This window comes from Calonectris borealis, chromosome 3 (genome assembly GCF_964195595.1).
Source record: "Calonectris borealis chromosome 3, bCalBor7.hap1.2, whole genome shotgun sequence".
Classification (NCBI taxonomy): Eukaryota; Metazoa; Chordata; class Aves; order Procellariiformes; family Procellariidae; genus Calonectris; species Calonectris borealis.
The window spans coordinates 108131066-108143948 of NC_134314.1; the positions used below are offsets into that span (position 1 = coordinate 108131066).

The window sequence follows — 12883 nt, forward strand, 5'->3', positions numbered from 1 at the left end:
GTTCATCTTACCGAACAGGCAAAGCATTCACTAGAAAATTCTCAAAGTTTTGGAAACCTCAACTTGCCTCAGGTAGCTCTGTCTTCCAGGCAGGTGGAGGTACGTAGACATCTATTGTTGGTGAGCAGGCACATATCTACTATGAGAAACTGGTGGCAAGCTAAGACAGCTGCGTGCATGTCATGACCAGGCGCACAGGGACAGCAGGGGAAAGCCTATGGTTCCTCTGCTGGCTGTTTTTATTCTGCAACTTGAACTAAAAAGTATTTATTTCTCTTTTACTAAAGGTAACTTTAAGTTACTAAAGTACTTTAAGTTTCCAGCTAAAAGTCTCTTTAACTAAAAGTATTTATTTCTCTTTTACTGGGACCTCTAAATGAAAGCAGCAAATACCATCTATTAGAAAAGCAGAGCCACGCACTGAAACAGGTCATACATCCCTTTTAGTCAGACAGCTGTAGCCAGCACTAAGAAGAAATGCTGGGAAATGTCAAGCGGAGGCTTCGGGCTGTCAACGAGGCATTCTGTGTTTCGGAGGCAGGAACCGAACAACAGCTTGCTTTCTGCTTAAAGAAGGAGCTTAGGAACAAGCAGGCGTGGAGAAAGGTCCCTCTCAAACACAGCACTGAAGAGAGAGGGGGACGGAGCCTTGGCCCCACGTCTGCCTTGGGGACACAGATCTCCTGCACTCCTTCCACTCCTGGGGAGAGGTGTCAAAGACATATCATCTCATCAGATCTTTACTGCAAGTTACAGAAATGTTTTATGATTGCTAAAAAAGACTGCTAGAATATCTTGCCTGCATGGCTGTGCTATTACTCTTTATAATACTGTGAAATTAAATGCAGGGAGATTTTTTTTAAAGGGCAAAGGTTTTACAAGATCTTGGGAAAGCATAGCACTGTCAGCTGTTACTATTAGCGTCAGTTTCTTCTTTAAATCATGATCCACATGAGCACATCCCTCACACGCTCAAGCTCCTGGACCCCCTACACGTGCATTTTGTGTTCCTCCTCTCATCCTGGCCTTCACGAGCTTCTGGGCTCCAAGCACTCACGTCCTAAAACTCCAAACCCCACCTTTGGGCACTGAAGTACACATACGGACAAACATTCATAGGAGGAAAACTCAGCTGAAATAACTGCAGCAACTTGACTATGGCCTTCCATCCTTGCTCCTTTTCCTAGAAGACTGAGCCAAGACTTGTGGACGAGTGCCATTGCGTTTGCCTAATTCCCTGTTCATCCTTGGGGCTGTGTCCATGCCCGATTCCCCTGTGCTCTCAGCAACTCATCATCTGCCTCCGAGCTCCTCACCTCCAGCTTCTGCGGGTGCTTGGCACAGCCGAAGTGGGCAATTGGCTGGGAAGGGAGGTAGCCAGAGCAGTAACACAAATTTTGCCCAGGCTCTGAGCATGGGTTTCTCTCTGTGAAACATATGCTGGACATTGCAGGCAATGGAGATCCCTTCCAGGATTTTGAACACCGCTGAACTTCGATGCACAGTCAGAAGTCAAACCAAAGCCACCTGGGCCCATCTACGATAAGTCAAAATTTGTGACATTTCAGTGTGACACACAGAAATACTCTTTGGGCAGGAAAAGTAAAGGAGGTTAGGTTTGGGTTTATTTGTTTTATTTGTTTGTTTATCTATTTGGTTCAAGAGTGTATTTATTTTCTAACTGAAAAGAGATCACTTCATTTTTAGTAGGCTTAAAATAACTTGCCAGTAATAAAAACAAGTTTCCATAACAAGGAGAAGCCGAATGAGTGGTTCTGTGTTCAGAAGAGCCTCAGAGGTCTCTGCTGAATTCATCGACCGCGGTTCAAACCAGTGTGCAGCACAGCCACTGAGGGAGAAACAGAACAAGGAGTCAGACCATCTGGAAGGTCCACAGGATGCCACCAGGGCACTCTACCACGGCTCTGGGAGAACAAGCTGGGAAAGGCTGGAGCTGTGTTTTAATCTGTTGTACGTGTAGGATCCATCTGCTCTGGAACTTTGGGGAAATTTATTGCCAGGATCAGCCTCAGACGTTGCAAGTGGGGTCTCTTCTGAGGGAAGACCAGTTCTCCAGGGCAAGCTGTGTGACCTTTGAAAAATTCTAGGGTCGGAGTATGCAATGTACAATTTCAGCTAGATTTAACTAACTGTGACTGAGGGTCACAGGGCTTCCTAGCCATCCTCCTCCCTTTGAGCCGGTCTTCAGCTGAGAAGACTAATTGGATAGACCTCTTGGGGCCGCTTCCAGCTGTTTCCTGAGATATATTTGTATTCTGAAAAGGGAAGACTCAAGCTGATTGCTTTTATTACAGCTTCAACAGGAGACATTTGCATTAAAAACAATGCAGGGAAAAAAAAGACCTGGCATCTTAAAAGGTCTCTTCTAATTCTGGCAGGTTGATCAGTACATTCTCTGCCAGACAAGAACAGTTCCCTGCTGTTTGTTTTCTAATGAATTGACCACTGCCCTCTGAAAGTAGGCAGTGAAACACACGGTGTAAGCATCTTCTCAAGCGGCCTTAGGGGTTTTGAACATATCTTTACTTTTTTGCTCATATAAGGTAAATGTTCATTCTACTAATTTGGACAAGCCTTCCAAACTGAAGAGCTTTTTCACATAAACAAACTTTCCCTTTGAATCACTATTGAGTTTACCACTTATAATAATGATTTTAAATAAATGTATGTTAGTGCCGTCCATTGCTGTAGCTTAACCAGATGTTATTTCAATCTGACCAGCCTCACCTCAGCCAGAGAGAGCTGGATGACTCCACTCTTGTCTTTGTCCAGGAGATTAAACACTTCTGAAAAGTGGAAGAGGGAAAAAAAAATATTGGATATAAACCACAGAGTTTGGCATGTAGAGAATCAGTCTGACAAAATGTAGAAGTCTGGCTTTTTGCCATGATCTACTGGAAATCTAGACTGGTTCTGTAAGAGAATATTACAGCTGTTCTTCTTTCCTCTTACAAGTCGTTTCTAAGCCGCTTCATGGGGCGGAATAGTCAGATCTACAGCAGCAAACTGAGAATTGGCAGCAGGACAACTATAAAATCTGATGCAGTAGCATCTGGTATGATCCAGGGACAAACCTGTAAATCACTTCTGAGTAAGGACTGTAAATCATAAATGGTACCATTTATAGGAGATGGGACAACTTGTGGGCCAGAGCACTGACCATAAAGTGTAGATGACTGTAAAGCAGAAGAGCATGGTAGGTTATGAAAACATGTCCCCCACGCTCCACGGTCGTTCAGACAGAAAGGCTTTTGCTATTTCTCTGCTGCTTTCTCCAACAGACACAATTTTGCTGGCACCCTCACATTTCCATGCAATTTGCTACATTCACAGTTAAAAGACACCAAATACGTAACGAAACCCCACAGTTTTCAGGAACTCCCCTTGGCTGATGGACAGAGGCACTTACTGAACAGGGTCTCCAAGCGGATCATACAGGCCACAAAGCCATCAAAATCAATGGTCAGCTTGCTGCAGGCGTAGCGGATGACAATGCTGTGCTGCACCTGATTGTTGAGCGTGAAACCTGAAGGGATGGGAAGCACACGATCACTGACACAGCAGGTTAATGTGCTGTCTTTGATGTGACTTACCCATGGACTGCCGCAGCTGCTGGCAGACCTGGGTGAAGAATTGAGGACTCTTCCTCACAGAAGGTCTGTTGGGCTCCATCACCCACCTCCTCTGTTGTGGGTCCTTTCCAAAGCCCATTGTGCTCGGTGAAGAGAGGCATAAAGTTCTCCCACAGCATTCTGTCAGACTGCATATTTCACATTGTTTCACAGCATAACTAGTCCTGTGTTCCCCAGATAAACCCCTAATTAGCGAGTCTTGGTGCTGCAGCTGAATAGCAGTGATTGCAGTAGAGCCAATTGCTCACATAACACATTGGGCCCTATTCAGGCCCATATTAGTGCTATTTCTGTCTCTGGATCATTCACATAGACTCCACCGAGCACAAGACAGATCAAAAAAACAGTGCTCCTCTAGATGCCTCTAAGCTGGCAAGCACTGCTCCAAAAGCGAATAGCACACATCAGAGAGGATATCGTTGGGCATGCCTTGATCAGGCTTGCACCTTCTCTGGTGAAGAGAAAGGTGGTGGGAGGAAATGAAAGAAAAAGAGAATTTGGACATAGCTCTGAAAGAGGACAGTTAGATTAGGAAATAATGAGGCCAAAAATAGAGCAAGTCATAATCAGATGGATAAGCAATGGTCACAGTATGGACAAAAATATCAGTGGTTCATAATGCAGAACAGAGGATGGGTTTTCATGTATATAACAGCAAAAGGACATAGCAGTATGCGACTGTCAGGAAGGGAGAATGCCACTGGCAATGTTGTGATCTAGGAGACGGGAGGGAAGCAAAGCCATTAAAGGCTCTACTGTTCTTCTGATGTTTGGTGGGGGTCTGCAGTGATCCGACGGTGTCCCCGAGCAGGATACTCACCTGCCTCTCTCAGGGCATTTCGCATCTCATGGGAGTCGATGGTACCGGAGTAGTCACTATCCACTTTCTTATAGATTGCCTGCAGCAGAGGAATGAGGGAATGCAGAAATGGCTTTTCAATGAGTCCCCGTGCAGCAACGTGATGGTGCAAGCACAGGCAGGCTTTGGCTTTCATGGCTGGGTAACAACGGTAGCGAAGACATGGTAACATAAGGCTCGCCGGGAGGTAGGAGCCAGAATGAAATAATCAGGGATCCTCTAGGGTTTAACCTTGGTTTGCTAGTCCACGCTGCAGCCCGTGCCCTGCCATCCTCCCTGCTCCTGTAGCTAGATTAAAGCCAGGACATTCGTGCCTACCTCTGCCGCGTCCACACCATCACTCTGCTGTGCAGACACAGCCTCGGGTTTCTGATGGCTGGGACAGGGGCTGCCCCTACCAGCCCAAGCTCCTACTCTTTGAAATGTTAATGAGCAAGGGAAATGCTTCAAGTAGCTACTGGCAAGCAAGGCAGACTGGGAAACACGTTCCCATGGGCTGGCAGCCTGCCTGCCTTCATGTTACATGGTGGCAGACAGGTCACTGAGGAAAATATCCTATCATTTGGCAAACACTGCAACAGACCAAGTCCATTTTGCTTAATATTTCAGATGAGATGACAGATGCTTCCTACTGCCAGCAGGTTTATTAGCCAGAATTAGAAGCCACCCAGACCTATAGCTGAGACTGGAATTGGCTCTCAGGGCTTGCTCTGCCAACACCAGCCTCAGGACAGAGCCGGTGCCTCCGGCTGAAGGAGAGCTGAACATCTCCTCGTGAACCTTCAGGACAGATGCTCTGTGCTGACCAGCATCAAGCATGGTAGCAGCAGACTTGCCTGAAAGGGATACTGTCAAACAAAGCAGGTCCAAATTTGACCTTCCTTGAATCACCTGCTTGATTCTGGGTGCACTTCTTGGGATATTAAATCCTCTGCTAGAAAAATAATTCAGCATTTCTACAAGATTTAAAAAATACAAAGCCAGGTTTTTCTAGGTCCTAAAAAGATGTGTTTCTTGTGTTTGCTGATGCTCAGCTGGCAATGTAACATATCACATCAGCAGAGACATGTTCATATGAGCTTTAATACAGCAGGCAGCAGAGAGCTGTCTTTGCCAGCAATGAAAGAGGGTTAATCTGGCTTTCCATAAGGTGTTGCAAATTACGGAGCATGATGGGGCCAAGGTGAAAGAGGATCTGCTTGTGTCCTTTTAAATCAGAGGTGCTTCCGAGCCCTGGAACAAACTCCAGCCATGAGAAGGAAGGCTTCCAAGTATATCTGCCTATGGTGGCTTAACCCTATCTCAGTTCTGGATCTGTACTTCAGAGCTGAGAGGGAAGGGGAGACAGTCAGAAATATTATGTTACCAAATACTTTTGAATCTTCATCCAAAGTGTCTTGAATTCTACAAGTCCCAGGGTGCCGGTCCCATTGGTCTGGGGATGTTAAGGCATGGTTCAAAAATCAGGATTCCTCTATCCTCAGCAAAACTGGAGAGCAACGAGTTCTGATAAAAACAAATCACCCATCACAGTGCCATCTCAATGCCGTATTCATTCTTGCTTGTAACACATCTCCATCTCACACGGACATGCCCACAGCTTTACATTTGCTTAGCTAAAGGCATGCCAAGAATTTCTAGGCTATCTGCACTCTCAAGGAATGATATATGGGATTGCTAAATATACAAGCACGATTAGATCCACTCGCATTTTGTACAGTTAACAGTATATTAAAGCCCTTAGGGAAACAAAGGTCTGGCCTCAAGTGGACAAATGTTAGAAAGCAGAGACAGGAACGGCGAGTGAACAGAGTCAATAGCAGGCTACACAGTCTTCCCCCATGTCCTTCAGGGCCTTGAACATCCCTTCCTATGGAAAATTATGCAGAAACAAGGAATTGGCCCCCATGATGCTGTACTTATTGAGTTGCCCTGTTGGATTTGGGAGGCTGTGGAGTGTAGGGCAAAGGCATTGCTTCTCCTAACAGCCAGTGATCCACAAGATCCACAGGTAATCCCTGCTGACCTCAACATGACCACGTCATAAGACCAACATTAGTGTAATCCTGGCAGCATGGCTCTTGACCGTCCCAGTGCACTGGCTACCTTCCCAGCACGTCAAAGGAGTACTGGGCAGATGTGCTGACCTCTCCTTTTCCCTTGGCTATGCAAAGCTTATTAGGTCCCATGTGTCCTACAAGCTATGCAGAAGGATATGCTATATCTATATAGCATATATACTATGTACAGCATGTACTCATAGCCTTTCCCCTCTGAACAGACTCTCCAGCCCGTCTCCGCTGCTTTGTGCTCTGTGGTCTATAAGCAGTACCTAACTTAGAGATGGAAGTTGAGGTTGTGCTTAAAACATGCCTTCTGCCAAGCACGCTGTGCATGCATCCGAAACTGCACAGCTGCATCCAGGCAGAAGGTCCCTGCTTCTCCTCCCTGCTATTTTTAGGGAAAAGTTTAAGCAATGAGAGATGCAGAGCAGGTAAGAGAAGAGCCGATGACTAAATGGTTCAGGTTTCTGCCACCCTGAGCTGATAGAGCTGCTTTGCTGAATGTTATGCCTCCAGCCATGTGCCTGGACAATGGAAGTGTAAACTTAGCCTATCTTGTCAGGAATTTTTGCAAAGGAGATCCAGAAGCTTTAAAGGTGATGAAATGATGTTCAAAGGATACATCTAAAAGGCTGATCATCTCCCTGCAAGTATTAATGTTGAATCCATCACTTTTAATATCCGTTCCTGTAAAAAAAGGAAGTAAAAATCCAAGTCAGAAATACTTTTAGACAGATATTTTTCAGCAGACAACCTTGGAGATGTCAGCCACCTTAAAATCTTGTTAGGAAAGTAAATGCTCTGCCATTTCTTCCACTATTTCCCTTCAGCTGATTAACATGGGTTTTTTGGCACTGGGGCAGGGGATGCTAGTGGTCTTGGGGGGCAGCGTCTATCTGTCCACAGAAGTTATGCAGCAGCATAATAATATCTTCCCGTGGTCCTCCCAAGAAGGTACAGGGAATACAATGCCTCTGTGGGACATTGGCTGGCAGCTTTTGGAAGGGGAGCACCAGGTGGTACTTTTTCCCCCCATATTAGAGGTTCAACAAGCCAGGAAAAACTCAGCTAGGGGTGGACAAAAACTCAGGTTTTCATCACCCTTAGCTGGTAGAGCTGGGTTTTGCTGGCACAGATCCCATCTGTGTGCTGATGGACCCAAGCACAGACATTCACTCTGACCAAAGAGCAACTTTATGTCTCGCCATCTCAGCACGTGCCTCTCAGCTCCATTCAATGGGAACCACATAACGCTACTTACTCTTTGCCAAAACCCGGTTTAGGATAGTTTGAAGTTCAATTGCAGTCACTTCACAGTCCTGGACAGAAAACATATTTTAGGTGGTAACACAAAAACTATTTGAAACAAACTATATTAATTTGCTGTCAGACATCCGCAGACTATTTTCCTTCCAACCCTTATCTAAGGCATGTAAACCTTTAATTTTTTTCTAACACTTTACATTTACCATCAGACATCACATGGAGGAGATCCTCAGAAACCATTAATATATCCTAGCCTTTCAAATGGAAAATAAGAAGTTTGTTAGGTGCCATGATGACATGACACAGTAAATGTTCACTTTTTAACAGGTTTGACTGATTGGGTGTCTGCCTTCTTTCTCAGCTGAAGAGGTTCAGGAGAGCATTTGAGATTTTCCAGGCTTATGGAAACTACAACCAAACAATACTAAAATTGCCTTCTCAAAACTCAGAAAGGCCTTTCTAACTAACAAGATGTTTTCCCTCTTCAGTACCAGTGGCCACCTGTTCATTAAGAGAAAATCTGACGTGACAGCCACAGGCTAGCGCAGCAGGGCTTTGTAGATGCTGAGGTTTGTCAAATACAATAAATAGAGAGAAAGTTCAGGCAACAGTTTTTCCGATTCCCAGGGCTTCTAAACAAAAAGGAAGGAATTGGCCAACTAGGCAATTGTCAGAATTATACGCTAACTCCACAGGTAATTTATTTCACCATGGGATAATATTTTCACAGTCTTCACTCCCATCACGCCTATTTTCAAAGTTATTCCATGCCCTGCATTACTGAGGGAACAAATCACATTTTGCACCAATAAGAAGAACAATGTAGTAAAACTGTTCTATTGTAAAATAAATTGAACAGGAACTGTGAGTTCATAAAAGGGGAGAACTGCTTGGTTTTTTGAAGACTAGACAGTAAAAGGAACTGGCAAGTCAAATATTTGCATAATCATAATAGAGAGGTCCCAGTCTTTTTCTTTCATTTTAATCCACTTACCTCTCCAGAGAGCTTTTGAAACAGAGTCTTGAACTCATCATCTATATCTTTGTTATCAACATGAGGCTAGAGGAGAGAGATGACCAAGAGTGTGGTTTACAAGGTGATTCTAGAAAGCGAGCTGTGGATATTGTAAAGCAGCTTTACAGGGGACTGTTTGCAGCAACAGAAAATGAGCACTTGCTCTGCAGCAATGGCAAAACAGAGGCACCACTTAAATCACGACCAGCCAGGGGCTGGCTTCATTTGGGAGTAAATACTTTCTAAGACTGATGAAAGTGTTTTCTTCTGCTACCAAAATAGTTTTATAAAATAGCTGCAATGAAAATGCTGCTGCATCTGGCCATAGCATTTCAGCAGTTCCTTGGAAGTCTGCTTTTGCAATTTCTCTTGGGGCTTCAGGAAGACTATTTGTTTCTATGAAAAGGATCATTCAGTGCCCTCCCCGCCTTCTCCTACCTGTACTAGATGGAAGGATAATTTAATGTGTTCCAGCCCAGTCTACAAGGGTGCAGTTTCTGTTCCACATGGGCCCAGGTACATGAAAATGCACATGAAACTAAGCCATGGAGATACGTAAAGAATGCCCATAACCAAAAAATATTTTTCCTGAGCACAAACACATACTGTGATCCCAGCTCAGGGGAAAAATAAAAATCTCACCCCTGTTTTGCCCCCACATTATGAAAGAAAAGTCTGTTAAAAAAAAAAAACAAAGAACCAAACAAAACCCCAACCAATCTGCCCAGCTAAGACATTTACCTCATATGGTTTTGCAGCCACCACATCACCAATCATCCTAAGGAAAAACAGAAAAAAAAAAAATAATACAACAAGAAATGACAAGTCTATCATTTGCCCTTAAAATAATTAGCAAAATAAGCTGGTTTAATATAAGGGGTTACCAAATGCATAGAACAAGCCCCCAGGTTTCCTGCTTCCTACACCTCTGTCTGTCCCGCCTCTTCAAAGATATTTTCCTTCGGAAATCCAGCCTTGTTGTTCTTGTCTTATATCCAGACTCCTTTCTGGAGGAGTTTTCATTCAATGGCTGCTATTGATACAACCCTTTTTAAAATCATCTCCTCATTACCATACTCCCAAATCCTGCACTCTTTAATTGTGGGAACTTCTACTTCACAAACCTGAGGGATGTAATTACCACTTGAGTGCTTGCTGGAGGCCATCTGGAGAGCCATGACTCTCTACCATGGATACGTGTGTGTCACATATGGTAGACTACATAAGAAAATAGGTCCTAGAAATGGGCCTATATTGCTGGTTGAGGGAAAAGATAGAGCACGGGATGTGGGTGCAACACCTGACCTTTCCCTTGGTGTGCCTCACCAGCAGCAGAGGAGGCTTTAGAGAGGAGATACGCACTGCGTTTTAGCCTGTTTCTCAGAAAAAACTCGCAAGCAGAACTCTCCGTTTTTGTAAGGCTCAAAAGTGGACGGCACAATGAGGTACTCTCCCCGGGGCAACTTCATGCGGCTGGAGACTTCACGCAGGTTGACATAAGGATCAGACCGGGCTGCTGGTTGGTTCCTTGCGAAGAAAGCACGGTTCACATGAATATCTGTGTTATTTTCCAGCTGTGGGAAATGTGTTTTTGTTAGAAACCATTTGACAATTCACTGGTAATCCAGCCGCCCTATTGCAATTTCACTGCTTTAAAACCATCTCACTTTTTTTCTTAGCATAAAATAATAAATCCGCAAGTGATGGCGTAAAAGATAACCACCAGGGTTCTGTCATGGGAAACAGTCAGGCAGATAATTAGAAGGGGAAAGTATCTTCCTTTATAAAGATTATATTTTCACATGCCTCTCTACAGTCTGCAATGTAAAATAAATAAGAAGATCATAATGTGTGCTCATATCTGGTCAAACTTAAGTTGTCCATGTATTGAGCCTTTCACAGGCTGCTCATGAACAAGTTTAAATTTCAGAATGTTTTTGAGCAATTTATGGTATGGGATAGATCTCCTAATTGCATAGGACTTGTAGTCTCTGATTTATTTAAACAGACAGGAAATAATAGTAAACAGAATACAGTAGCAGTCACAAGGGTGAGACTTTTGGGGCCATATTAGATGATTTACCCAACTTCTATTAGTAATACTAAGGGTATTCCTTTGGATCATGTGGAAAATAGTACTTAACTTTTCCTTAATACGAAGATACTATTAAACAAGTGAAACATTGCATAGCTCACAAAACAAAACACCAATGTAACAAGAAACAGTAGTGTAAGAATAACATCTCTGTTTTAAACCTCCTATTCATGACTTTTGCTGCACAGGGATGTCTTTAAAAATGTATGATTCAATGATCCACAAAAAGTGCTGTGTGGTTGACACAGGGTGGGGAACATTGCATACGGATAAGATTTCTGGCTATCTAAGATCAGAGCATACAAAGATGTTATCAAACATTTTATAATCATTCAGTTTTTCTATTGTAAACTGTAGAAAAATACGGGGCTTTTTCCTCTTTTGTTCTGAAGATAAGATTGGATTTGGTATTTATTCAACTACCCCATCCTTTCTGCCCACTCAATCTTAAGCTAAGTGGGACTGCAAAGATTAAGAAGCCAGATCCATATCTTTTTCAATATATAAAGTTCATTTTCCCTTTGCATCTGCAAGGCTGTTAAAAGAACACAGTTAATTGCTACATGACCACACATTCATTTACTGAGAGAGAAGAAAAGGACTGAAAAGCCAAGGAAAAATTGGCAGTGCAGGCTGCTGGTCCTCAGTAATGAGTATAGGCTATTCCTTCTGCCAGACACCCCTGGGGTCTCTTTCTTCAGGAATGAAAGGTCTCTTTAACTCACTATTGACATCTGGGAGGATTAGGAAAGGTTGAGCGGGGTTTGTTCATTACCAGGAGCCCCAGCTCAGAACTATAAAAGGAATGGATCCACAGAGTTTGGCATTTCTTCGAAACAACATTAGCTACATTTTCTCAATTTTAGAGTGCAGAGTCCCTGTTCTGCCTTCACCTCTACTAAATAGACAAATTCTGACCTCTGTTATACAAACTTAGTGGAAGCCAAATTTCAACAAGTATAAATGAAGTCAAGATTGGGACTCAGATGTCTGTAATAAAGCCTTATGCCCCAGTCCCTTGGAAATGGTTAATCAGAACTTGAGATATTGGTCCCGTGATCCAAGAACAAAGCTCTCCAGAAGAGCTGTCATTAGTAAGGAAGAAGTCTTCCTGGTAGCTAAATTCTCCAGTGCAACAGCAGGAGCCCATCTGGAGGCTAGAAGTCTTCAGCAGACACTACATACCTCCTGAGGGATCTGAAAGGAAGAGAAAGAGCCAATGTTAAAGGGCTGCTACATGCCCACATCTATCATTAGAAAAAAAAATCAGATAAAGCCTCCTTCAGACACTTCTTTTTAATTTTCATTTACAACCATATATTGTAGTATCAGTTATACATGAAGTTCTAGCTTGTGCTAGAGCTGTTCCAAAGGAAAAACAGGATCTTCATCCAGAGGAATCTATACAACATTTAATTGCTTTTCTCCTGATATGGTGTTGTGAATTATACTATTGGTTGGAAATATTTGGGTAAGCCTTTAAATGTTCAGTCAGGAAAGTCAACAAGTTAGCCCCACTTTGCTAACCAGAAACAAACTGAGAATTTATTACAGCAGACCTAAAATTTACTAGTCTACTGTTACTGGAATATGATGAAAATATAAGGCTACTGTCACTAGGAGTCAGGCTGAGGATGATGACACTGTTGTAAGGTAATTATAACAAGTAACAAAATTCAAGATTTGGCCCTTCCTAAATGAACTAAATCGCTATGTTAATTTGTACCTCCACATATGAGGTAGCTTTTCCAAAAGCAATTAGTTGTCTTGAGAGCACAGATTCCAGTGAGAGTCAAAGAGAGCGTCCTCCCAAGTCCCAAAAGAGTTTTTGAAAATATTGCCCATACAATGATTCTGGGGCCTGAGATGGCCCCTTGAGACCTCAGGTCTTGTTCCTTATAACCAGCATACTAGAAGTCCAGCAGCTTGGTG

The 12883-nt window shown here is 43.3% G+C and overlaps 1 protein-coding gene across 1 annotated transcript in view; it reads right to left on the minus strand.

Annotated features, from left to right (window-relative positions):
* Positions 1–1714: 1714 nt before the first annotated feature.
* The window catches only part of CAPN8 (calpain 8), a 31831-nt gene continuing 20662 nt past the window's right edge, over positions 1715–12883 (minus strand). The window contains exons 11-21 of the mRNA XM_075148163.1: positions 12137–12148; positions 10219–10430; positions 9598–9634; positions 8836–8901; positions 7837–7894; positions 7198–7262; positions 5879–5947; positions 4474–4552; positions 3431–3547; positions 2749–2807; positions 1715–1849 (exon numbers count right to left, since the gene is read on the minus strand). Coding sequence (XP_075004264.1) covers positions 1826–1849; positions 2749–2807; positions 3431–3547; positions 4474–4552; positions 5879–5947; positions 7198–7262; positions 7837–7894; positions 8836–8901; positions 9598–9634; positions 10219–10430; positions 12137–12148 — 798 coding nt within the window. The 3' untranslated portion in view covers positions 1715–1825. The remainder of the gene's footprint in view (positions 1850–2748; positions 2808–3430; positions 3548–4473; positions 4553–5878; positions 5948–7197; positions 7263–7836; positions 7895–8835; positions 8902–9597; positions 9635–10218; positions 10431–12136; positions 12149–12883) is intronic.